A 26,645-nucleotide genomic window follows, 5' to 3' on the forward strand; every position below is an offset into this window, starting at 1 on the left:
TACTTTTAGACTAATATTTTGTCTACGAATAATTTCTATTTTTATTTATTTTTTTTTGAGACAGAGTCCCGCTCTGTCGCCCAGGCTGGAGTGCAGTGGACAGATCTCAGCTCACTGCAAGCTCCGCCTCACGCCATTCTCCTGCCTCGGCCTCCCAAGTAGCTGGGACTACAGGCGCCCGCCACCATGCCCGGCTAGTTTTTTTGTATTTTTAGTAGAGACAGGGTTTCACCGTGTTAGCCAGGATGGTCTCGATCTCCTGACCTCGTGATCCGCCCCCCTCGGCTTCCCAAAGTGCTAGGATTGCAGGCATGAGCCACTGTGCCTGGCCAAAAGATAGTACTTTTACAAAGCTAACATTTATTCAGTGTCTATTTGAGTTGACACCTGAATTATGAGTAGGAGTTAGCCAACCAAGGTGTGTCAGGGAAGCATTGAAAGTCCAGAGGCAGGAAAGAAATTAGTGAGTTTAAAAAGAAGATCAGCGTGACTAGAGTGAGTAGAGACCAGATCAGGCTGGGAATAGGACAACCAACCTAGCTAATTTTTATTACCTAATTTTATTGCTGGATCCTCTGAACCTCTACTTTATTATATGTTAATACTTTCTGAATAATATTTTCTTTCAGGGTAATGACACGTATACTTAAGTAACCATTTTATTCATTTGAAATAAATAAATACACCTTGCAAATATGCCTTTGCAAGAATATCACAGCCTTAACCTCAGGAAGTTTTGTTTTTTGTTTTTTTTGAGTCAGGGCCTCTGTTGCCCAGGCTGGGGTACAGTTGGCATGGTTATAACTCACTGCAGCCTCAAACTCCTGAGCCCAAGTGATCCTCCCCACTTAGCCTTCTAAGTAGCTGGGACTACAGGCACAAACCACCATACCCAGCTAAGTTTTTTTTTTGTTTTTTGTAGAGAGGGATTTCACTATGTAAGCCAGGCTGGTCTCAAACTCCTGCTTTTAAGCAATCCTCTTGCCTCAGCCTCCCAAACTACTGGTATTACAGCTATGAGCCACTACACCCAGAGAAGTTTTTTTCTTAAGTGCATGACATGGGCACATTATTGCAGTATAAAGTTTGTTTCATCTATGCTTATAAACAGAACTTTTTTTTTTTTTTTTTTTTGGGCGGGAATGTTTCTACAAAAAGAATTATATGAACTTTTTTTTTTTTTTTTTGCTGCTTCAGGTTGACTACGCAATCTCCGCCTCCCAGGTTCAAACGATTCTCCCTGCCTCAGCCTCCTAAGTAGCTGGGATTACAGGTGCCTGCCACCACACCCAGCTAATTTTTTTGTATTTTTAATAGAAATGGGGTTTTGCCATGTTGGCCAGACTGGTCTTGAACTCCTGACCTCAAGTGATCCCCTGCCTCAGCCTCCTAAAGTGCTGGTATTACAGGTGTGAGCCACCGCACCCTGCCCAACAGAATTTTTTTTCTTCTTTTTTTGAGACAGAGTTTTGCTCTTGTTGCCCAGGCTGGTGTCCAGTGGCACGGTCTCAGCTCACTGAAACCTCTGCCTCCAGGTTCAAGTGATTCTCCCGCCTCAGCCTCCCTAGTAGCTGGAACTATAGGCATGCACTAGCACGCATGGCTAATTTTTGTATTTTTAGTAGAGACGGGGTTTTGCCATGTTGGCCAGGCTGGTCTTGAACTCCCAACCTCAGGTGATCCGCCCACCTCGGCCTCCCAAAGTGCTGGGTTTACAGGCATGAGCCACCATGCCTGGCCTAGAAAATATTTTTATATGATAGAAAGAGCTAACATTTACTGAATACTTGCAACATGTGAGGACTGTGATAAGTGCTTTACCTACAGTATTTCTCTAATCCTCGTAGGCACCCTTTGGGAAGATGCCATTATTTATCCCATTTATTTATTTATTTAGTAACGGAGTCTCACTCTGGCATCCAGGCTGGAGTGCAATGGCGCAATCTCAGCTCACTACAACCTCTACCTCCTGGGTTCAAGAGATTCTTCCGCCTCAGCCTCCTGAACTGGGACTGCCTCAGCTGGGACTACAGGCACTGGCCGCTACACCTGGCTAATTTTTGTCTTTTTAGTAGCAACAGGGTTTCACCATTTTGATCAGACTAGTCTCAAATTCCTTGACCTCAGGTGATCTGCCCTCCTCAGCCTCCCAAAGTGCTGAGATTACAGGCGTGAGCCACCACGCCTGGCCTGTTTTTCCCTTTTAAAGATGAGAAAGCTTTTTGGGTTTAATTTAAGTAATTTATCCAATGTCAAGCATTTAGTTAAATGATAGCCAAAATTAAGAGGTTTGGCTACAAAGCCCCTGCTTTTAGCCATATAGTGCTCTTGTATTTTAGGCCAGGATGTTAACCTAAATGATAACCCTTCCAAATCAAACAGATTATTTTAAGTGATTCAAATTTTTTCCCTTTTACCAGGTTCTGTGTAATCTGTTAGCAGTAGATGGTGTTAATGAGCCTGATGTCCTAGCAATTAATGGCGGTAAGTATAAAAGTAGAGATGAAAAGTTATCAGTGTTGATTTTTTTTAAAGCAATGAAATTTTAATTTCTGCCCTTATTTTTCTCCATTTTTAAGCTTCCGTGGCCCTGTCATTATCAGATATTCCTTGGAATGGACCTGTTGGTAAGTTAGGATTTAAAAATAAGAAACCATATGTATATTTTTTTTCAGTAAGTAGTAGTGACCATGAATTGAACGAGATGACATTCTAAGTCTCCTTTCAGGTCTTTCAGATATTTTCATCCTTGTCGTGGGTTCTGTTTCTAATAGCAGTATGTTATGGTGTTATAGATTTTATGTCCCTAGATATTTTGACTTCATAATTGCCTCTTTCCGTTAGAGGACTTCTTTTTTTCTTTTTTCTTTTAACTGGGAAATTATCAGAGTATATACTCCTTCAGGATAAAATTAATGTAACTTATGGCTGTTACAAGTCATAATCATGCAATATAAAAATGGCTCATTGAGTAAATAATTATCAAGTGTCCTAGGCAGACCAGGCCCTAGCAACACAACAATGAAAGATGCAGTTATTGTTTTCAGCATAAAGAAGACAGATAATTATTTATAATCAGTGGTATTATAAAAACATAGTTAAAGTGCTAAGAATATGGTAGAGAAGAGCAGGTTTGATTTTGTGTGGTCAGGTTGTCAAGGAGGGCTCCTCAGAGTAGTCATTGTGTAAGCTGAACCTTAGTAGGGTCTGGTGTTAAGCATTTGCCTTAGGGAGAATACTCTCTAGACCAGGGGACAAACATAAGCATAATCCCAGAGGTGTGGAAGAAGTGGTATATTTGACCAATTCAGAGTAGTCCATGAGGCCAGAAGGTAGGGTGGGGTAGGATGTTCTGTGGGTCTTAAATACCGTGTTAGAAACATGGATTTTATTCTGTGGTCACAATCAAAGATGGGGTTGAAGCCATCACTGGAATAATGTCTTGAAAACTGGGAATTTCCATTAAACAGTTGCCAATGTTCTAATACATTTTAGGGGCAGTACGAATAGGAATGATTGATGGAGAATATGTTGTTAACCCAACAAGAAAAGAAATGTCTTCCAGTACTTTAAATTTAGTGGTTGCTGGAGCACCTAAAAGTCAGATTGGTAAGTTGTTTAAATACCTCATTTGTTCTGGATTTTACTTACAAGTTCTTTCTTCTTAAACTAAATTTAAACTCTTTGTGTGTATGTTTTGTCGGTAGCCATAAAAATTTTGGTTATGTTTTGTCTCTGTCCTATTTTTGTAGTGCTCTTGCTTCATATCAAATGATACCTAAAATTACAGGATTTTACTCAATTTTATTTAAAATATACAAAAGTATTTACCAAGACCATTTCAGTAATTATTTTTAGACTAATATTTTGTCTACGAATAATTTCTATTTTTATTTATTTTTTTTTGAGACAGAGTCCCGCTCTGTCGCCCAGGCTGGAGTGCAGTGGACAGATCTCAGCTCACTGCAAGCTCCGCCTCCTGGGTTTACGCCATTCTCCTGCCTCAGCCTCCCGAGTAGCTGGGACTACAGACGCCCGCCACCTCGCCTGGCTAGTTTTTTGTATTTTTTTTAGTAGAGACGGGGTTTCACCGTGTTAGCCAGGATGGTCTCGATCTCCTGACCTCGTGATCCGCCCGCCTCGGCCTCCCAAAGTGCTGGGATTACAGGCTTGAGCCTCTGCGCCCGGCCAATTTCAGTAATTATGTTTAGACTAATAAGTTATTAGTCTAAATAACTTAGTTTAAAAATAGAAGTTCTAAGTCTGGTAGTAACCATTGTATTAGTTTAAATATTATAATTTAGCTATTTCTAAGTCTGCTTGGTATCCTCTTGAGAAGTGACCCATTTCTACTAGGTGGAAAACGAGTAATAAAATAGAAGAAATGCATTGACCATGGGCCATTTTCACATCCTCCTTGTAACAGAAATGCCATACTTGCATGAATGAAAATCAAGTCCTTGTTCTGTGGAAGGAAAATGGACTTTAGCAGTCAGAATGACCTGGATTTGAAACCTGTCTCTGCCACTATAATCGTGTGATCTTGGACAAATTATTTAAGGCCTTTTATTGTTGGTTTATTCTACTATGTGATATTTGATGTGTGGGACTTTTTGACATAGGGTCTTCTGATGTGGGAACATTTTGATGAAACAAACTATTCAACTATTACTGCTTTTTTGTACAAGTAATATGTGAAACATCTCATTTCCAGCTTCTGCTTCTGGTATGTTAGCCAGTGATAAAGTTAAAACTAGGTTCTATAAGTAAGAAAAATCCCCATGTATTAGTTGGGGGTTGTGTTGTCGAACAAAATAAGACTTAAACAGGATGGAAACGTTTCTCTCAGGTAAAAGAAATTCAGAGGTGGTAAATCTAAGACAGTGATAGTGGTTCCATGGCATCTTAAGAAATCTAGATTCCTTTTAGCTTTCTCTTCTGTTATCCTCAAGATGTGGCCTCATCTTCATGCTTATGAACTGGCATGAAGAGCTCTGGCCAACGTATGTGACTTACAGGCAGGAGGAAGAAAAAAGAAGCGAATAGCAAAAAGGTGTGTGGCAGTTGAGTGAGTCAACCTGCGTTTTAAGCAGCTTTCCCAGAAATCCCCACACAGCAGTTTCTACTTACATCTCATTGAGCAGAACTGTGGCACATGACTGTACCCTCGACTGCAAGGAAGGCAAGGAAATGATTTTTGTATTCTGCCTCCGGAAAGTGGGATTCGTACTGTGGGTAACTGTCAAAATGTAGAGAGGATATTCCAAAGAATGAGGAAGCTATGAATAATAGATGATGTCTACTTCATGTTTGAGCATCTCGGAGCCTTGAGCAAAGTATTGGTTTCCTGTTCATCTGCATCTGAATTTTTTGCTGAAAGTTACAGTGTTCATTTATTCTCTATTAGTAAACTAGTCTGGTTACTTTACAGGGTAGTTATGAAGATAGGAGTCAAGGTTTGCAAAGTGCCCAGCATGTTACTGGTACCTAATAAGCATACAGTTAATACTTGCTATTATCATGAAGACACAGAAATAAACCTGTTGCTAATTGGTCATATAGCCGCTATCTGCCTTAGAGTTTGAACTCTTCTAATTGTAAGTAGACATTAGAGGAATGGACTAATTCACAATTTTTTTTTTTTTTTTGGGACCGAGTCTCGCTTTGTCTCCCAGGGTAGAGGAGTGCAGCAGTGCAGTCTCAGCTCACTGCAACCTCTGCCTCCCAAGTTCAATTGATTCTCCTGCCCAGTCTCCCAAGTAGCTGGGATTATAGGCATGCGCTGCCACGCCCAGCTAATTTTTGTATTTTTAGTAGAGACGGGATTTTGCCATGTTGGCTAGGCTGGTCTTGAATTTCTGGCCTTAAGCGATCCACCTGCTTCGGCCTCCAAAAGTGCTAGGATTACAGGCATGAGCCACTGCACCCAGCAGAACCAAGGAATCTTTGCTGCACATATGGCATGCCATAGAAACCCCATAGGCAGACTTCCAGCTGGCTCTTCTCACCTGTTGCTCTCAGGAGGAAAGAATGAGACTCTAGAGACTGCATAAATTTCAGAGAGTAGTAGTCTTGGGTAGAGGGAGACTGAGAGTAATTCAGAACCAACCTGTAAGGAGATGGTTTTTTAGGAATTACTAGCCTTCAGTTTATGACTTTTGTATCACTATTTCCATGCAGCTCTCTGCATTCATAAACATGCATCAAATATGCATTTTAACCCCTTGTTTACCTGTTAAAGTTAACATCGGGTCCAAGTGAAATACCACCATCATGGAACTTTTGTGATACAAAAATACAAAAAAGTAATTGCTACTATTTCGTTATTAAAATATTTAGTCGTCCAAATCTTTTTTTTTTTTTGGAAACCAAGTCTCTCTCTGTTGCCCAGGCTGGAGTGCAGTGGCACGATCTCGTCTCAGTGCAACCTCCGCCTCCCAGGTTCAAGTGATTCTTTTGACCCAGCCTCCTGAGTAGCTGGGATTACAGGCATGCACCACCACACCTGGCCAATTTTTGTATTTTTAGTAGAGACAGGGTTTCACCATGTTTGCCAGGCTGGTCTTGAACTCCTGACCTCAGGTGATCTACCCACCTTGGCCTCCCAAAGTGCTGGGATTGCAGGCTTGAGCCACCACTCCTGGGCAGTCATCCAGATCTTTAGAGTATAATCTTATAGGGTAAGAGTAATTACTCCATGCTGTCAACACCAACATTCTGAACAGTGCCATTTAGATGCTTGTTTTCAACTGGTATATTTAATATCGCTAATATTTCTGTGTGTGAGAAGATATAAGTCAGGAAAAAGTATACCAATAACATGTTTTTAGAAAAGATTTTGTGTCTAGAATTTATAGCTTCAGCTAATCTCAAAACTGCATCTTCAACTGCTAAAATGGTTGACAGTTTATAGCAATCTTCGTTTTCATTTTGTTTTTAGTTGAGATGGAGTCTTACTCTGTCGCCCAGGCTGGAGTGCAGTGGTGCGATCTCGGCTCACTGCAACCTGCACCTCCGGGTTCAAGTGATTCTCTTGCCTTGGCCTCACAAGTAGCTGAGACTACAGGCGCGTGCCACCACATCTGGCTAATTTTTTATTTTTAGTAGAGATAGGGTTTCACCTGTTGGCCAGGCTGGTCTCAAACTCCTGACCTCAGGTGATCCACCTGCCTTGGCCTCCCAAAGTACTGGAATTACAGGCGTGAGCTACCATGCCAGGCCTATAGCAATCATTTTGACAAGTTTTTATGTTTAAATTTTTAGCATCCGTGGCAGTGTTGTCCAGTAGAACGCTCTGCAGTGAAGGGAATGTTTTATATCTGATCATGTGGCTACTTAGCACTTCAAATGTGGCTAGAGTAACTGAGGAACCAAAATTTTAATTTTGTCTAATTTTAAATCATTTAAATGCAAATAGGCATATGTGGCTAGTAGTTACCATATTGGACAGCACAGCTCTATAGACTCAACTGTAAGGAGTGTTCTTTCTTTCTTCCTTCCTTCCTTCCTTCCTTCCTTCCTTCCTTCCTTCCTTCCTTTCTTTTAAGACAGAGTCTCACTCTGTCTCCAAGCTGTAATGCAATGGTGTGATTATGTGTCACTACAGCCTCAAACTCTCGGGTTCAAACGATCCTCTGTCCTCAGCCTCCTGAGTAGCTGGGAATCCAGGCACATGTCACCACACCTGGCTAAAGGAATTTTCTTATAAAATATTTTTTAAAAGGAATTGCATTAAAGTTTAATGAGTGAAAACAAAATATATTTTGAGGGGAGGTATCCATTTTTCTTTTCTTTTCTTTTTTTTTTTTTTGAGACGGAGTCTCGCTCTGTTGCCCAGGCTGGAGTGCAGTGGTGCGATCTCGGCTCACTGCAAGCTCTGCCTCCCGGGTTTACACCATTCTCCTACCTCAGCCTCCCGAGTAGCTGGGACTACAGGCGCCCGCCACCTCGCCCGGCTAGTTTTTTGTATTTTTTAGTAGAGACGGGATTTCACCATGTTAGCCAGGATGGTCTCGATCTTCTGACCTCGTGATCCGCCTGTCTCGACCTCCCAAAGTGCTGGGATTACAGGCGTGAGCCACCGTGCCCAGCCCCATTTTTCTTTGTCATATTCTTTTTTTTTAAATTTTATCATTATTTTTATTGGATATAGCATCTCACTATATTGCCCAGGCTATTCTTCTGGCCTCAAGTAATCCTCCTGTCTTGGCACTGGAATTACAAGCATGAGCCCCATGTCTAGCCATATATATATATATTTTTTAATCTGATTCTCAACTATTCTCAACTCTGTTGTCCAGACTAGAGTATGAGTATAGTGGCATAATCATGGGTCACTGTATCCTCAAACTGCTGGGCTCAAGCGATCATCCTGCCTCAGCCTCTAGAAAAATAGCTAGGATTACAGGCACACCACCACAGCTGAGTTTTTTATCTACTAGTTGTTATTTTTTTAGGACAGGACTTTGCTGTGTTGCTAAGCCTGATCGCAGACTCCTGGCCTCAAATAATCCTCCCACCTTGGCCTCCCAAAGTACTGGGACAATAGGCGTGAGCCATCATACCTGGCCACATATTTTATTTTTAAAAGCAATTTATTGAGATATAATTTATACCCATTAAATGAATTTTTAAAAATCTCCTGTTTCATTCTGTCAAAGTGAGAGGATATCCTGGAAATACAGATGAGAAAAAGAATATAGCCATCTTAGTATCATGTTATCATAGGAAATTTCTTCAGGCCTGGTGCAAAATATGGAAACCTTGTTTCCCTTTACCCTTTCCCATTTGGAATGCAATTGTTTTCATTTTCTTCTACGGTTAGAACCATGTCAGGCAGCGTTAAAAATTTTTGCTTTTATTTCAAATGTCAACATAATTTAGAAAACTTAAGAGGGAAAGAAAAACTTATTGCTCTGTATTTACTCTTTTTCTCTCATTTATTTATTTATTTATTTATTTATTTATTTATTTATTTATTTTGAGATGGAGCCTTGTTCTGTCGCCCAGGCTAGAGTGCAGTGGTGTGATCTCGGCTCACTGCAACCTGTACCTCCTGTGTTCAAACGATTCTCATGCCTCAGCCTCCTGAGTATCTGGGATTACAGGCACCCACCACCACGCCTGGCTAATTTTTTTTGTATTTTTAGTACAGACAGAGTTTCACTATGTTGGCCATGCTGGTCTCGAGCTCCTGACCTCAGGTGATCTGCCCACCTTAGCCTCCCAAAGTGCTGGGATTACAGGTGTGAGCCACCATGCCCAACCTCTATGTTTATTCTTAGTTTGCATACTGATTTTCTTTCCTTTCTAACAGTCCACGATTTCTTCTCTTATTTTTTCATTTCTGTTTGGCAACAAATTTTTTTATTTCTCCTTTCTTTGAGAGTCTTGACTTCCCCTTCCTTCCTTAGTATTTTCACTGGGTGTAGGATTCTGGGTTGACAGTTCTTTTCTTTCAGCACCTGAAAAATACCGTGCCACTTCCTTTTGGCCTGCATGGTTTCTGATGGTAAATCTGCTATTATTTGAATTGCTTTTCCCCTAGAGGTAAGGTGTCATTTTTCTCTGGCTGGTTTCAAGTTTTCGTCTTTTTTTTTCAGAAGTCTGATTATGATGTTTCTTGGCTTGGCTTTTTTGAGGATTACCCAGTTGAGGTTTACTTTGAATCTGTAGGTTTGTGTCTGTCAAATTTGGGGAGTTTTCAGCAATTATTTTTTCTAGTACTTTTTTAGCCCTGACCTCTTTCTCCTATTCTTCCATGATTCTGATAACACAAATATTAGCTCCTTTCATGAGTCTACTTCCGTTGGCTGATGGAATTCCAACATATAAAGCACATTGAGAGGGTGGAGGCATTCATTCTATTATAAATTGAACCTAGAAACCTTAGAAGTAATGAGTTAGATAATAAATCTTAATGACAACAGGATGTGGTTAAATATATAAAATATGTTGATGACTATGCATTTGCCTGATCTTTGACTTTGTATAAGTTGAGAGACACCAGAACTGACACACAAGTAGGCAGGAGGCTAGTCAGCCTAAAATAGTAGATTTTAGAAGCCTAACTTCTACCTGCATTACACAGGAGTTTAATTGTTATAAAAGCTATCTGTTTATGATGGTCATTACAGTCCTTTAGTTGGCTTACTTGAAACAGGATCACTGCAAAGATTTCCCCATCTGTGCAAGAATTAGACGATGTGACAATTAATTATTAAACAGGAAATATTTATTAGATTCCTATTGTGTTGCATATTTTTACATTTTATTTAAAATATGTATTGCCAGGTGCGGTGGCTCACGCCTGTAATCCCAGCACTTTGGGAGGCCGAGGCGGGTGGTTCACAAGGTCAGGAGATCGAGACCATCCTGGCTAACATGGTGAAACCCCATCTCTAACTAAAAATACAAAAAATTAGCTGGGCGTGGTCACGGGCGCCTGTAGTCCCAGCTACTCGGGAGGCTGAGGCAGGAGAATGGCATGAATCCGGAAGGCAGAGCTGGCAGTGAGCCAAGATCATGCCACTGCACTCCATCCTGGGCGACAGAGCAAGACTCCGTTTCAAAAAAAAAAAAAAAGTATTAAAAACAAAAGCACTTGTATACTTTAAAAGATTTAATTTTTATCTTATGTGACTTATAGCTCAATATCTTATTTTTTAAATATATACATAATTTATTTTTTTCTTCTGTTTCATTTTTTATGGGAAATCCCTCCTTAAACTTAAGGAGAATATAAACCTAAATACGAATATCAAGGTGTCTTTATTCATTTACTGCTGCTTACATTTTGGAAGTATGTTGATTCTGAGGAAAGAAATCAAGGTGGATCTATCACTAAGAAGTAAAATTGATCCACAATATTTATGTCATGTCATGGTATTTGAAACTGTTATATTACTAAGAACTTTGATGGCAGTCATTTTTTTTTTTCTTTTTCCTTTAAATAGTCATGTTGGAAGCCTCTGCAGAGAACATTTTACAGCCGGACTTTTGCCATGCTATCAAAGTGGGAGTGAAATATACCCAGCAGATAATTCAGGGCATTCAGCAGTTGGTAAAAGAAATTGGTGTTACCAAGAGGACGCCTCAGAAGTTATTTACCCCTTTGCCAGAGATTGTGAAACATACTCATAAGTAAGAACATCTGTGCAAATGAAAATATGAAATTGTCATCAGATTTAATTTCCTCGTGGGAGAGAAACTTCCCATGGAAGCACTGCCCATCCATCACTTCGTAAATAGCACTTTTCTGTTTTAAGAGTCATTCTCATAAATATCTGTTTACTCCCTTAAAAAGGATAAGCCCACATCACACTTGTAAGGCCTAACTTTGAATCTCAAACGAAAGAGGGTGTTTATTGGTCAAGATTCAGGTGATCACCACATCTCTCCATGTCTGGGAAAAAGAAAATAAATAAGATACTTGAATATCTAAGGAAGCTGTTGGAATTCTCAAAGAGAAATCAGATGTAATCACTGTTACATGCCCAGTGCTTAGAACATTAGGCAGACACTCAGTAAATGTAAATGAATCACTGAAAAATTATTTTATTTGAAAAAATTGAAAAGGTTAAACCTTTACCTTAATGTCAGTTGCACAGCCATCAGTCAGAAATTAAATTAACTCTTCCTAGCACAAGAGTTTCCTGTGATAATTGAGCCAAAATGGGTAGAATGAAGAAAGGAAGAGGTTAAAAAGAGTATGTGAAAGGTGAAATTAATTGAACAATTAAAAAGAAGAGAACAGGATACCACATGTGGTTTCCCCTGAGAGGGTGAGAGAAAGAAATTTGGGTTCTGTGCCGTAAATAGTAAACAGATTAGCAATGATAAATAGCAATATAAATTTTTAATTTTTTCTGAAGTATTTATTAAAGTTTTAGCTGATTATTAAATATTTCAGTTTTGTTTATAATAGAAACTGCCTCATGTTTCCAAATATTATTATGCTAACATTTATTTTGTGCTTAAATAGACTCGCTATGGAGAGACTCTATGCAGTTTTTACAGATTACGAACATGAAAAAGTAGGTATACCCGAGTTGTGTCTTCTATAATTGCCCTAGGAATACATTTTTGTCATAACTCATGTAATTTTATGAATGTTAGTCCTATTTTTATTAAAAATCTCTAAACAAAAAGCTAACAAAAGCCTAATTGTTTCTCCATTCTTTTGTTTTGTTTTGTTTTTGAGACAGTCTCTCTCTATCTCCCAGGCTGGAGTGCAGTGGTGTGATCTCAGCTCACTGCAACTTTCGCCTTCCAGCGATTCTTCTGCCTCAGCCTCCCAAGTAGCTGGGATTGCAGGTGCACGCCACCACACCCAGCTAACTTCTGTGTTTTTAGTAGAGACGAGGTTTCACCATGTTGGCCAGGCTGGTCTCGAACTCCTGGCCTCAAGTGATCTGCCCACTTTGGCCACCCAAAGTTCTTTTCTTTTTAGTATAAGTTTTAGGGGAGTGCACAAATGTATTTGAATGAATTAACAGGTAATGTTTGTCATAAATCAATAACCAATTCCAGTGTTTTAAAGAATATTATAGTTAGATAAATCTGAGTAATTCACAATGTGTTCATTGTATAATAATTAGAAAATAGAAATGTTAAATGTCATGTATATGTAATAACTGAACCTCAACTTTCTTTTAGGTTTCCAGAGATGAAGCTATTAACAAAATAAGATTAGATACAGAGGAACAACTAAAAGGTAAATTTCATTTTATTTTATTTTGTTTTTTTGCTGAGGGCAGCTTTAATAAGGCGTGGCCTGACTCTTGCTTCTTGGGATTAAAGATCAAAGAGGAAAGGCATCACATCCGTAGGAAAAGAAGAGTTCAAAGGACTTTGAACTTTACAGCTGCTGTTCCCTAGACCTGGAATGCTCTCTCATAGCAGGTGGTCTTCTTCTAACTCAAGGTTCAAATGCCACCTCTTCTCCAAAGCCTCCCCGAGCTGTTTCAGGGAAAGAGAAAGTCCCCTTTGCACAGAACTGCTATTACTATGTATTTTTTAATTTTAAAAGTGTTGAAAGAAATAATAGACTTTTTAAAAAACTTTGGTTGAAGATCTCAAATAAATGTTACTCTCATTGCTTCTCAGCTTTATTTTCAGTAAACTTGGAATAATGATAGGTCACAGGGTTACTGCTAAATTAACTTCTATAAATGTGGCTAGCACTACATTTGATGCAGAGTAGGTACCTAGTAAATGTTGAATGTGAATGTTCCTGATCTTTTCTGAATCAAATTCTTATCATACAAGAAATGTAACCTGGTATTTTGTCATTTGAAAACACAAATATAGTCTTTAAAATTATTGAGTTCTTGATCTGTGAAATTGCAGTGTTAATAATACCTGGTTTATGGGGATTAAATGAGTGAATCATTTACATCTGTGCCTGGCACACAGTAAGTGTTCAATAAATGTTAACTGATGCTATTCTTATTCTTAATACCTAGTGGAATCATAGGATACAGAACTTAGGTAATTTAGCTCTCCAGAAATTGTTAAGCAAAGGATCTTACTGCATAATATCAACCTAACACAAATTGAATATAAATGAAGTATGACATAGTTTTTGTTAATTTTTCTAATAGACAAATATACTTTCACATGAATATTTATTTTAAGATAAAAAACTGGCCAGGTGTGGTGGCTCATGCTTGTAATCCCAGCACTTTGGGAGGCCAAAGCAGGTGGATCACTTGAGGTCAGGAGTTCAAGACCAGCCTGGCCAATATGGTGAAACCCTATCTCTACCAAAAATACAAAAATTACGCAGGCATGGTGGCAGGCGCCTGTAATCCCAGCTACTCGGGAGGCTGAGGCATGAGAATCACTTGAACCTGTTAGGCAGAAGTTGTAGTGAGCTGAGATCGCCACTGCACTCCAGCCTAGGCAATAGAGCAAGACTCCATCTCAAAAAAAAAAAAAAAAAAAATGCTGTTGGCATTGATATTAAGGCCATTAATTGTAATTGTCATTGAATAAGTTTAGTCCTTTCTCACTACATTTCATCCTAGTTGTTAAGAAAGAAATTTTATAGCAAATATTGTCTTATTTTAAAAGAAAAATGACTTTTTGTTTGTATTATACATAGTAGAATAGCTTCACGACCCTCTGGGTTGATAGGATATTTTAAATGTTTTGGTAGTGATTGTTCTCTTTTCTAAGTACAACTCAGTTAAAGCAGAAAAGATATTAAAGTCTAATATTAAAAATTATTCTTATCTGAGGAAGATACGATACTAATATATCTTTCTGTGATCATTTCTTATGTTTTGGTTACTTTGAAGTTATATTTAATAAACCATACACATGAGAGAACAGTACTTAAAACTTGACATAAATTAATTGATAGGGTAGAGTAGCTTAACATCTAAACCCTAAGCTAAAAATAAAATAAAATAAAACCATAAGCCTTTGAGGCTGACAGATCTGTATTCAGGTCACAGCTGTATCAGTTACTATCTGTGTGGTCTCAGGCAGTTTACTCCACCTCTTTATTTTTTATTTATGGTTTTTTTTTTTAAACTCTGGTTATCTCCTACACAGCACTCCACCCCTTTAAGCTTCAGTTTTTTCTTCTGTAGAATGGGAATAATAAAATTTATTTCATAAGTTATTATGAAAGTTAAAAGTATTAAAAAACCAATAAAGTGCCTGGCTCATGAAAGCATTTGACAAATATTAGATAGAAAACAGTCTGTAGGGATTTATAATATATTTTTTAAATTGTTCCCCAATTTGCAGATTTAGATTAAAGGCAAAAGAGTGAGGGTGACTACTCTTAAAACTGTCAGTTAGGCCAGGCGCGGTGGCTCACGCCTGTAATCCCAGCACTTTGGGAGGCCAAGGCAAGCGGATCATCTGAGGTCAGGAGTTTGAGCCTAGCCTGAAGGCCAGCCTGACCAACATGGAGAAACCCAGTCTCTACTAAAAATACAAAAATTAGCTGGGTGTGTTGGTCACATGCCTGTAATCCCACAGACTGAGGCAGGAGAATTGCTTGAACCCAGGAGGCGAAGGTTGCGGTGAGCTGAGATCATGCCATTGCACTTTAGCATGGGCAACAAGAGCGAAACTCCGTTTCAAAAAAAAAACAAAAAAAGACTGTCAGACCTTTCCATAAAGGTTGGCTGGATTCTTCTGGTAACATAATAGAAAAGGGAACTGATGGGCCGGGCGCAGTGGCTCACGCCTGTAATCCTAGCACTTAGGGAGGCCGAGGCAGGCAGATTGCCTGACTTCAGGAGTTACAAGAGCAGCCTGGGCAACATGGTAATACCCCGTCTCCACTAAAATACAAAAAATTAGCCAGATATGGTGGCACACACCTGTAGTTCCAGCTACTCAGGAGGCTAAGGCAGGAGAATTGTTTGAACCCAGGAGACAGAGGTTGCAGTGAGCCAAGATTGCGCCATTGCACTCCAACCTGGGCAACAGAGCGAGACTTTGTCTCCAAAAAAAAAAAAAAGAAAGAAAATTAAGTTCTCAATAACAACACCATTGTGGTACTTGGTACTTGATATGTCACAGTTGCTTGAGAACATTTATCTACTTTGTTTGCCTGAGGACTACATGTTCAGAGTCATCTCCCTTGGTTGATTCCTGTAGTTAGTTGATTTTATGCTATGACCTTTAGAGAAATCCTATCTCCTAAAAAGTAAAAAACTTTGTCTTGGTTTGTCTTTTTTCTATAGAAAAATTTCCGGAGGCCGATCCATACGAAATAATAGAATCCTTCAATGTTGTTGCAAAGGAAGTTTTTAGAAGTATTATTTTGAATGAATACAAAAGGTAAACATACCCTTTTTTGTTGAAATTTAAGTATGGGCTGTCTCTGCAAGTTGCCTTGAAAATAGAAACTTGATCAAAGAAAGTTTGTTTTTTTTCAAGTGAACAGTAAAGAATTATAATATTTGCTATATAAATGGACACCTGTTGAAGAAAGAAGATACATAGATATGTGACCATCTGTCTTGGGCCTTGTGTGTAAAGCAGTGCTTGCCAGCCCTGACTGCACTTCAGGGTTCCCTGTAGAGCACTTTTTTTTTTTTTTTTTTTTTTTTTTTTTTTTTTTGAGACAGAGTCTCGCTCTGTCGCCCAGGCTGAGTGCGGTGGCGTGATCTCGGCCCAGTGCAAGCTCCACCTCCCAGGTTCACGCCATTCTCCCCGCTCAGCCTCCCAAGTAGCTGGGACTACAGGTACCCACCACCACGCCCAGCTACTTTTTTGTATTTTTAGTAGAGACGGGGTTTCACCGTGTTAGCCAGGATGGTCTCGATCTCCTGACCTCGTGATCTGCCTGCCTCGGCCTCCCAAAGTGCTGGGTTTACAGGCGTGAGCCACCGCACCTGGCCTACCTATAGAGCTTTTTAACAACACAGTAATATAGGTTCAACTTCAGACGTTCTGATTCAGTGATATTCAGGATAGTGCTCAAGTATCTATTATTTTTTAAAGTTCCACAGGGGATTATGATACGCAACTGAGACTGAGAATTTCCTGGCAGAAATAAACACGTGTGATTTATCTGATTTCCAGTATGACTTCATGTATTTATTTCCTGTATCACTATAGGTGTGATGGTCGGGATTTGACTTCACTTAGGAATATAAGTTGTGAGGTAGATACGTTTAAAACCCTTCATGGATCAGCATTATTTCAAAGAGGACAAACACAGGTAATTTATGTAAAAAGCTCTAATTATTTGCTGAATTAAGAATGTTTAATTAGATCTAATAGAAGTACATTAGTAGATGCTGTAGGTTTTGTCATATGGTATATATTATTTATTTAAATTAATATCTGGCAGTTCTTGTTTGTTTGTTTAGTTTGAGACAGGTTCTTGCTTTGTCACTCAGGCTTCAGTGCAGTGGCACAATCATAGCTCACTGAAACCTCAAACTCCTGGACTCAGGTGATCCTCCCACCTCAGCTTCCCTAGTAGCTGGGACTACAGCCGTGTGCCACCATGCCTGGTTAATTAAAACTTTTTTTTTTTGTAGAGACAAGGTCTTACTCTGTTGCCCAAGCTGGTCTCAAACTCTTGGCCTCAAGCAATCCTCCTACCACAGCCTCCCAGTGTTCTGGGATTACAGGCATGAACCACCACGCTTGGCCTCTCGTGTGTTTTTTATGTAATCCTAACAGTTTATTTGAGGTATAATTGCTATTCAATAAACTATGTTGTTTAAAATGTGTGTTTTGGTAACTTTTCACATGTATACAACTGAGAAATCAGTTAAGATAATGAACGGGCCAGGCATGGTAGCTCATGCTTATAATTCCAGCACTTTGGGAGGCCCAGGAGGGAGGATTGCTTGAGACCAGGAGTTCGAGGTTGCAATGAGCTGTGGTTGTGCCATTGCACTCCAGCCTGGACTACCGAGCAAGACCCTATCTCTTAAAAAATTTAAAAATGAAAAAGATAATGAACATATCAGTTACCCCCAAGAGTTTCCTCATGCCTTTTTGTAATTCCTTCTTCCTGCCCCCCACCTCCTCAAGAGACTACTGATCTGCTTTTGTCACTGTAAATTAGTTTGCATTTTCTAGAATTATCTGATATTTCTGTTATATCTTTCTTTTAATATTGGGTATACAAAATTGAGTAACTCAGACTCCAGTTTATGGCATATTGTCATTGTTGACCTATTCAAGGCCCACATTGTTTTCTCCATGTAGCCTGTACAGTTCTATTCTTTTTCTATTCTTTATTCTTTACATAGACACCCACTCTTGTATTTAACAGGTAGCCTTCTGGTTCTCCTTCTGTTCGTTTATTAATATTTACCTACCTCTGTATTCATTGTTCTATGTACCATATTATGCTTTATACTTCTTTCCCACATTAATTGTTTCTTTAATTCTATCAATCTGATAGGTACCAAGTAGTATCTTTTTGCTTTAATTTGTATTTTCCTGATTACTAGTGAGGCTGAACATTATTTATATGACAGCCAGTCAACATGGTCACTGCACAAACCATGCCCTGGAGAACTGCACACCTCCAGGGCACTATTTTCACATGGATATTGTCCCCTAGAGTTGTGCAGTGTGGTGACCCTGCTTCAGGTTTGCCGTTTTATGAATTTTCTGTCCATATCCTTTGGCCAGTTTTTCTTTTTTTAATATGGTTTACTGTATTTTACCTGCTATTTTGCAGTAATTTCTCTCTTTTTTTTTTTTTTTTTTTGAGACAGAGTCTCGCTCTGTCGCCCAGGCTGAAGTGCAGTGGCGCGATCTCAGCTCACTGCAAGCTCCGCCTCCCGGGTTCACGCCATTCTCCTGCCTCAGCCTCCTGAGTAGCTAGGACTACAGGTGCGCGCCACCGCGCCCAGCTAATTTTTTGTATTTTTAGTAGAGACGGGGTTTCACTGTGGTCTCGATCTCCTGACCTTGTGATCCGCCCGCCTCGGCCTCCCAAAGTGCTGGGATTACAGGCGTGAGCCACCGCGCCCGGCCTGCAGTAATTTCTTAAGTGTTTTAAATATTAATTCTTTTTGGTAACAAACTTTATATATATATGTCTCTTTTATTGATTGCCTTTTAACTTTGCCTGTGGTAGTCTACTATGTTTAGAGTAAACCTGAAATCTTTAGTTCTGATATAAATTCTTCTGTACCTTAAAGTCACAAAGTTACTCACCTACTTTTTCTATTAGCTTTCTAGTTTTAGCTGTCAAATTTAGACCATTAGTCGATCTTTGAGTTTATTCCTACACGTTGTATAAAATGAAAACCTCCATAGTGAGCCAATTTTACATTATTTACTAATACTTTATTTTTCTGAATGACTTGAGATGTTACCTTATGATAGTCAGAGTTTATAAACACATTGTTAAGCTATATCCTTTTTCATTGTTACGTGAATTTTCTGGGCCACTGTCAAACTATTTTAATTATTATGATTTAGGGATATATTTTAATATCTGAGAAGCAAGTCATCTTCCCTGTTTGTTTAATCCCCTCAAAATTATCTTAAACTTTAGGTACATTTGTTCCTTTGTTTGAATTTTAGTATTATATCAAGTTCTCAAAATTTCCTTTTAGGATTTACCATTATAATTGCACTAAATTTTTATATTAATCTGAGAGAAGAATGATACTTTTACAATTTAAGTTAGAGTCTTTACAGTGAATATAGTGTGTGTCACCTTTGATTCAGGTTTTGTTTTATGCTCTTTAGTCAAGTTTTTAAAATGCCTTTATTAAGATGTTCTGCATACTTTTGTTATCCATTGTGACAATCTCTGGCTTTGTAGCTGTAGTACTTAGTCCATTCATGTTGAGTTTAAACATTGATGTGATTGAATTTACTGTCATTTTATTATTTTTCTTTTGCCCTTCTGTTTTTTGTTTCTCTGTTTTTTACTTTCATTCAGCCTTCTTTTTGAATGAATTAAATATTTTTTTAGAATTTTATTTTAATTTGCCTATTTATTTTTTAACTGTACCTCTGAATTATTTTCCAGTGATTACTGTAGAAATTACAGCATACATTCATAACTTCTTACAGGTCTTTTTATTTATATATTTTTAAAAATTTTTGTAGAGACAGGGTTTCGCCATATTGCCCAGGCTAGTCTTGAATTCCTGGGCTCCAGCAGTCCAGTCCTCCTGCCTTGGCCTCCCAAAGTGCTGGTATTACAGGTGTGAGCCACCATGCCAGGCCCTCACAGTCTTTTTAGAATTAATTTTGTACCACTTAATATAAAATGAAGAAACTTTGAAACCATTTAGGTGCATTTCCCACCTCTTCTATCCTTTATATTGCAATTGTCTTATGAGTTACATCTGTATGTGTCATAAACCCCCACAAGGCGGTGTTACAACTTTCCTACAATCATGTCTTTTAAAGAAGTAATAAGAAAAAGACAGGCTTTTATATTGGCCCACATATTTACCATTTCTGGTGCTTTTTATTCCTTTCTGAAGATCCAAGTGTGGATCCAGTATCATTTCCCTTCATTCTGACAAGACTTCCTTTAATATCATCCTGTGAGTTTTCTTTTTTTGAGATGGAGTCTCGCTCTGTTGCCCAGGCTGGAGTGCAGTAGGGTGATCTGTGGCGCGATCTCGGCTCACAGCAAGCTCTGCCTTCTGGGTTCACGCCATTCTTCTGCCTCAGTCTCCCGAGTACCTGGGACTACAGCTGGCCACCAACATGCCCGGCTAATTTTTTTGTATTTTTAGTAGAGACTGGGTTTCACCGTGTTAGCCAGGATGGTCTCGATCTCCTGACCTCGTGACCCGCCCGCCTCGGCCTCCCAAAGTGCTGGGGATTACAGGTGTGAGCCACCGCGCCCAGCCCATCATATGAGTTTTCTATTAACAAATTCTTATCTTTTGTTTTTCTGAAATGTCTTTATTTTGCCTCTGTGTACAAAGAATCTTTTTGCTGTGTATAGAATTCTGGGGTGAGCCTTTTTTTCTTTTAGCACCTAAATATGTTTCAGTGGTTTTTGTTCTCCATGTTTTTCTGATGAAAAAGATACATTCAAATCATTCTTCCTTATATATTATTATTGTTTTCATGTGGGTGCTTTCAAGATTTGCTCCTTATCTTTGGTTTTCAGCATTATGATTGAAAGGTATGATTTCCTTTGAATTTATCCTGCTAAAAGTGTCCTGAGCCTAAATCTGTACATTCATGTCTTTCACCAAACTTGAGAATTTTCATCAATTATTTCTTCAAATATTTTTTCCTGGCTCATTTTCTCTCTTCTTGCCTTCTGGAATTGCAGCTGCACGTATTCTTTTGATACGGTCCCACAGGTCACTGCAACTATATTCTCTTTCCTCTCTTCTGCAAATTAGACAATTTCGGTTCATTCATCTTCATGCTTACTGACTCTTGCTATCTCCTTTCCATTATGAGATATTAAAGTTTTCAATTGTAGAATTTCCACTTTTTTTTTTTTTATGTCCTTTGAGTATAGTTATAATAGCTGTTAAAAATCTTTTGTCACCGGGCGTGGTGGCTCACACCTGTAATCCCAGCACTTTGGGAGGCCAAGGCCAGTGGATCATGAGGTCAGGAGATTGAGATCATCCTGGCTAACACAGTGAAACCCCATCTCTACTAAAAATACAAAAAATTAACCGGGTGTGGTGGCACACACCTGTAGTCCCAGCTACTTAGGAGGCTGAGGTAGGAGAATTGTCTGAATCCAGGAGGCGGAGGTTGCAGTGAGCAAGATCATGCCCCTGCACTCCAGCCTGGGCAACAGAGCAAGACTGTGTCTCAAAAAAAAAAAAAAGAGAAATCTTTTGTCTGCTAATCCACCATCTTCATCTACTCAGAATCAGCCTCCATTCCTGTTCTTATTTCTTGAGAATGGGCCCTGTTTCCTTGTAGGTTGTTTTCTGGATGTTGTGAATGATACATTGTAGAGTCTCTGGATTATGTTATGTCTCTACAAAGAAGACTGATTTTCTTAATTTTTTTTTTTCTTTTTCTGAGATGGAGACTTGCTCTGTTGCCCAGGCTGGAGTACAGTGGTGCAATCTCGGCTCACTGCAAGCTCCGCCTCTCGGGTTCAAGCTATTCTTCTGCCTCAGCCTCCCAAGTAGCTAGGGCTACAGACACACACCACCATGCGCAGCTAATTTTTGTATTTTTAGTAGAGACAGGGTTTCACCATATTGGCCAGGCTGATCTCGAACTCCTGACCTCGTGATCCGCCCGCCTCAGCCTCCCAAAGTGCTGGGGTTACAGGTGTGGGCCACCACGCCTGGCCTGATTTTTTTTTTAATTTTAAGCAGGCAGTCGTATTGGCTGAACCTGTATTGAGGCTTCCTTAGCGTACTCTCATACATAGTTCTTAAAAATATTGCTTTCTTTTCATGCCTTCTTTCCCCAGCACTCCTAGTGCAGTGCTTTACATATGTAGTCTGTGCAATGTTAGAACTTTGGATTATTGAGGTTTACACATAGTATGAATATTTGTAGAACAAATAAGTGTATACTGCACTTAGTAGCATGGCAAGCTTTGTGTAGGATGTACTTATCCCATTTTTTTAAGAGTGAGTTGGATTCTTCAAATATTTTTAGTTTTCATCTTTGTGGTTAGTATATTAAAGCCTGAGGAATTCTTTTTCTTTTTTAGGTGCTTTGTACCGTTACATTTGATTCATTAGAATCCAGTATTAAGTCAGATCAAGTTATAACAGCTATAAAGTAAGTTATGTTTTTACGATGTTTGTTATGTTTTATGATATCCTAGTATATAATTAAAGCTTACGTGGTATATTATTAATTATTGTTACTTTGTTAACCGTGTTTTTGTAATTCATTTTTCTGATTACATCATCATGATTTCAAAGGATTTTGTGTGTGTGCTAGATTGTCTTCTAAATTACTGATTTGGAACAAATGTTAGTAAAGCATTTAATTCTTTAATGTGAGTACATTTAGTTCGTTCTCTGTCTCTAGAATGATTTCTTAGGACAGACTTCCTTGGTAATCTTGAATGGATTGGTTTTTCTATTCGAAACAAGAGAGCAAATAAATACACGAAAGCCCCCATTGCTGAAAATGATCTGGAGGCTGTTAATGAAAAACCTTGTTAATGAAAAGCCTTGTTGAATCCCGTTGTGATTTTGTGTTCAGAAATACTTGGCTGTCCTCTACCCCTAAAAAGTCAACAGTAAAATCATGCTGATAAATTTTGATGATAAGAATCTGTATTGTAGGCTGGGCGAGGTGGCTCACGCCTGTAATCCCAGCACTTTGGGAGGCTGAGACGGGCGGATCACGAGGTCAGGAGATCGAGACTATCCTGGCTAACACGGTGAAACCCCATCTCTACTAAAAATGCAAAAATTAACCGGGCGTGATGGTGGGCACCTGTAGTCCCAGCTACTCAGGAGGCTGAGGCAGGAGAATGGCGTGAACCCGGGAAGCGGAGCTTGCAGTGAGCTGAGATCGCGCCACTGCACTCCAGCCTGGGCGACAGAGCAAGACTCTGTCTCAAAAAAAAAAAAATCTGTATTGCAGTCCTCACCAGCATTATTGCATAGAGTCTTGACACTCATAGCCAGTTCTTTATTTTCCTCAGTGCGTAGTAGGGCTACTTCCTGTTCCTGGTTAAGGGTCTCAGAAGACCACACGGCCTGGCCTCCCTTTGCCTGCTGCCCAACTGATGGGGATAATTCCCAGTATCTTCAGGATAGCCGCTGTACTTGTCTTCCATGTATCTGATAGGATCGACAGTGCAGCTGTGTGTGTGAAGGTGGAATGCAGAACACTGGGCTTGGTCAGGGTACCTCCATATATTCCAGTCTTAGGTCTATAACCTGTGTAAATAAAGGGGCACACATGGTCACTCAGATTTCTATTTCTTATAAAATGAACTGGGCCAATGACCTGCTATAATCCTCTCTAGCTCCCAAAATCTGTGATTCCTTTAGTCCTCTGAAGGAGTTTGGTTTTTAGATTTCTTTCTCCAAAGCTACAGTTTATGATCATGCAGATTCTGCCCCATCCCAGGACTTTTTCTTCATTTCACATATTGACTGGGAGAAGCATTGTAGCTCTGAGATTTAACTAAGGTGAGTATAGCATTTAGGATTCTCTCAGTAGTTATTAATGCTTAAAAATACATCTATTGTCTTGCCTTAGTATTCAAATCTGGATATTTAAGGACTTATATTTAAGGCAAAATTGGTTTCCTAAATCTGTACAATTCATTCATGAGCCCCAGAAGAAAATATCACGTCACAATCATCCTTCTAATTAATTCTTTGGTTTTCAGTTTCAGTCTGATTTTTCATTAACACCTAGTTGTTTTGTAAAATCCCCTTAAATCTGTTTTAGTTGTGTTTTGAAATAAATATGTTTTTTCCCTATGATGTTTTTAATATTATGCCTTTTATTTGTAGTGGGATAAAAGATAAAAATTTCATGCTGCACTATGAGGTAAGGTGAATTTTTTTCCCCCAAATTTTATTTTATTAATTTTTATGAGACAAGGTCTCACTCTGTTGTCCAGGCTGGAGTGGAATGGTGCAGTCTCAGCTCACTGCAACCTCTCCCTCCCAGGCTCAAGACATCCTCCCACCTCAGCATCCCCAGTAGCTGGGATTACAGGCTTGTGCAACCACAATTGGCTAATTTTTCTATTTTTTTCTAGAGATGGGGTTTTGCCATGTTGCTCAGGCTGGAACATTTTATTTTTAAAAACTTCCAGGATACAGTAAAGTTGAAAGAACTTTACAGTGACTATCCATATATCCACTACCTGGGTTTTACCAATAATATTTTACTTTTCTAGTTTTATCATATATCTATTAAGGTCAGTTTGGGGCTACTATTTTATTGCTTATAGAAGGCATGGCAAGCTTTGTGTAGAATGATAAATAGAGATGTAGTATTTTTAGAGAGTACTTTAGCACTCTCTACTAAAGTACTAAAGTCTCTAAAGTACTACTTTAGAGAGATAAGACATAAGTACTTTAGAGAGATAAATAGTACTTTTCTAATCAACAACTTCCTGTTCTAAGTCATTAAGTCATGCATAAAATCTAAAGAAAGTATAGCAGACAATATCGTTGTAGGTTAAAAAAAAAAAAAAAGTCATGCCTGTATACATGTGTGTCAAACAAAAGTAGAGTTTTTTAAATACCTCAAGTGACAAATCACCTTATTTGCTCATTGAAATGTTCATATTTATACTCAGTTGATTGGTAGTGAAAGATGAGACATTTAATATTAAGTTACTTTATATGAGATGATTCTAGATAATTGAGTTTGTGATTGACTTTATTCACAACAAATCCTAAGGGACTAGACCTAATATAAAGTACTTTTAATTTTATTATTTGAAGAATATACATGGAGAGCAGGGCATGGTAGCTCATACCTGTAATCCCAGCACTTTGGGAGGCTGAGGAGGGAGGATTGCTGAGCCCAGAAATTCAAGACCAGCTTGGGCAACATAGTGAGATCCTGTCTCTACAAAAAAATCTAAAAATTAGCCAAGCATGGTGGCATCTGCCTATAGTCCCAGCTACCCAGGAGGCTGAGATGGGAGGATTGTTTGAGCCCAAGAGGTTGAGAATGCAGCGAGCCATTATCAACCCACTCCACTTCAGCCTGGGCAACAGAGTGAGACCCTGTCTCAGATAATAAAAATAAAAGGAATACAACATGAGAGACTTATGTAAAGTAGCAAGTCATTTCGCTTTTGTGTAACCCTTGTTGGCTGCCCAGAATCCCAGCATTTCACTTTTGCTGATTCTGCTGTAATCAATAGAGAACATTTTTCGTAGAAAGTATATGCTACAGAATATCCATAAACATCGAGGTTCATACAGGTCTTGAATCCCTTATAAATATCCTGTTCTGGATATACCCTGGTGCTACAGAAGCCAGAGAGGAATTGTAATTGAGTAAAGCAGGTTTTTTGTCATGAGCTGCAGAGCATGTGGCAGTCTTAAAAGGGCAGCTGTGCAAAATGGAGGTCTAGCTGATTATTGGGTAAGGGGGTTGGGGAGGGAGCTGGAGAAGGATATGGGCCATTATTGCCATATTTTATTTTTTTAAATCTCTTTATTATAAAATAAAGCATAGGTACTGAAAACTGTATGAAACAAAGGATGGCTTAATAAGTTTTTATAAGGCAAATACCCTTGTAACCACCATCCAAGTCAGGAAATTTAACATTTCCAGCCACCTCAAATGCCCCTCCATGTTTTTCATCCCAATCTCAATACCCTTCATCTCCTAAAAGTAGGTAACTACTCAAGTTTTATAGTAATCATCTTGGATTTCCTGGCTCCATTTCTAGATACTATAGTTTAGTCTTGTTTTTTTTCTTTAAAACGTTTGGTATTTCCTTTTCTGTTTTAGTTTGAGATGGAGTCTCACTGTGTCACCCAGGCTGGAGTACAGTGGCACCATCTTGGCTCACTGCAACCTCCATCTCCCGGCCTTAAGTGATCCTCCTGCCTCAGCCCCCTAAGTAGCTGGACTATAGGCACCACCACACAACCTGCTAATTTTTAGATTTTTTACAAAATGGGGTTTTGCCATGTTGCCCAGGCTGGTCTCAAACTCCTGGGCTCAAGCAGTCTGCCTGCCTCAGCTGGGATTATAGACGTAAGCCACTATGCCTGGCCTGATATTTCTTTAAGTCTTTTTAAATCTATACATTTCTCCTCCATTACATTCTTTTCTTACAGTCTATCTGTTGAAGCCCCATAACCATTTGACTTAAAGTCTCCCAGATTCGGGGTTGCTGATTGCTCACTCGTGGTGCAATTCAACGTGTTCCTCTGCCCTCTCTATTTCCTGCAAATTGACTGCTAGATCCAGAGGTTTAATCAGATTACTGCTCCATCCACTGCTTTTAAGGGCAGTGGCTCACGCCTATAATCCCAGCACTTTGGGAGGCCGAGGCGGGCGGATCACCTGAGGTCAGGAGTTCAAAACCAGCCTGACCAACATGGTGAAACCCCGTCTGTACTAGAAATAAAAAGTTAGCCGGGCATGGTGGTGCATGCCTATAATCCCAGCTACTTGGGAGACTGAGGCAGGAGAATCGCTTGAACCCAGAAGCAGAGGTTGCAGTGAGCTGAGATCGCACCGTTGCACGCCAGCCTGGGCAACAAGAGCAGAACTCCGTCTCA

The 26,645-nt window shown here is 39.3% G+C and overlaps 1 protein-coding gene across 1 annotated transcript in view; it reads left to right on the plus strand.

Moving 5' to 3' along the window:
• PNPT1 (polyribonucleotide nucleotidyltransferase 1) overlaps positions 1 to 26,645 on the plus strand; it is a 65,165-nt gene that overhangs the window by 10,660 nt on the left and 27,860 nt on the right. Inside the window, exons 5-16 of the mRNA XM_011996505.1 lie at positions 851 to 911; positions 1,726 to 1,730; positions 2,418 to 2,484; positions 2,580 to 2,627; positions 3,496 to 3,609; positions 10,956 to 11,142; positions 11,984 to 12,035; positions 12,658 to 12,715; positions 15,711 to 15,807; positions 16,591 to 16,693; positions 22,124 to 22,194; positions 23,898 to 23,934. Coding sequence (XP_011851895.1) covers positions 851 to 911; positions 1,726 to 1,730; positions 2,418 to 2,484; positions 2,580 to 2,627; positions 3,496 to 3,609; positions 10,956 to 11,142; positions 11,984 to 12,035; positions 12,658 to 12,715; positions 15,711 to 15,807; positions 16,591 to 16,693; positions 22,124 to 22,194; positions 23,898 to 23,934 — 900 coding nt within the window. The remainder of the gene's footprint in view (positions 1 to 850; positions 912 to 1,725; positions 1,731 to 2,417; positions 2,485 to 2,579; positions 2,628 to 3,495; positions 3,610 to 10,955; positions 11,143 to 11,983; positions 12,036 to 12,657; positions 12,716 to 15,710; positions 15,808 to 16,590; positions 16,694 to 22,123; positions 22,195 to 23,897; positions 23,935 to 26,645) is intronic.

The sequence above is a fragment of the Mandrillus leucophaeus genome, unplaced genomic scaffold (assembly GCF_000951045.1).
Source record: "Mandrillus leucophaeus isolate KB7577 unplaced genomic scaffold, Mleu.le_1.0 Scaffold518, whole genome shotgun sequence".
Classification (NCBI taxonomy): domain Eukaryota; kingdom Metazoa; phylum Chordata; class Mammalia; order Primates; family Cercopithecidae; genus Mandrillus; species Mandrillus leucophaeus.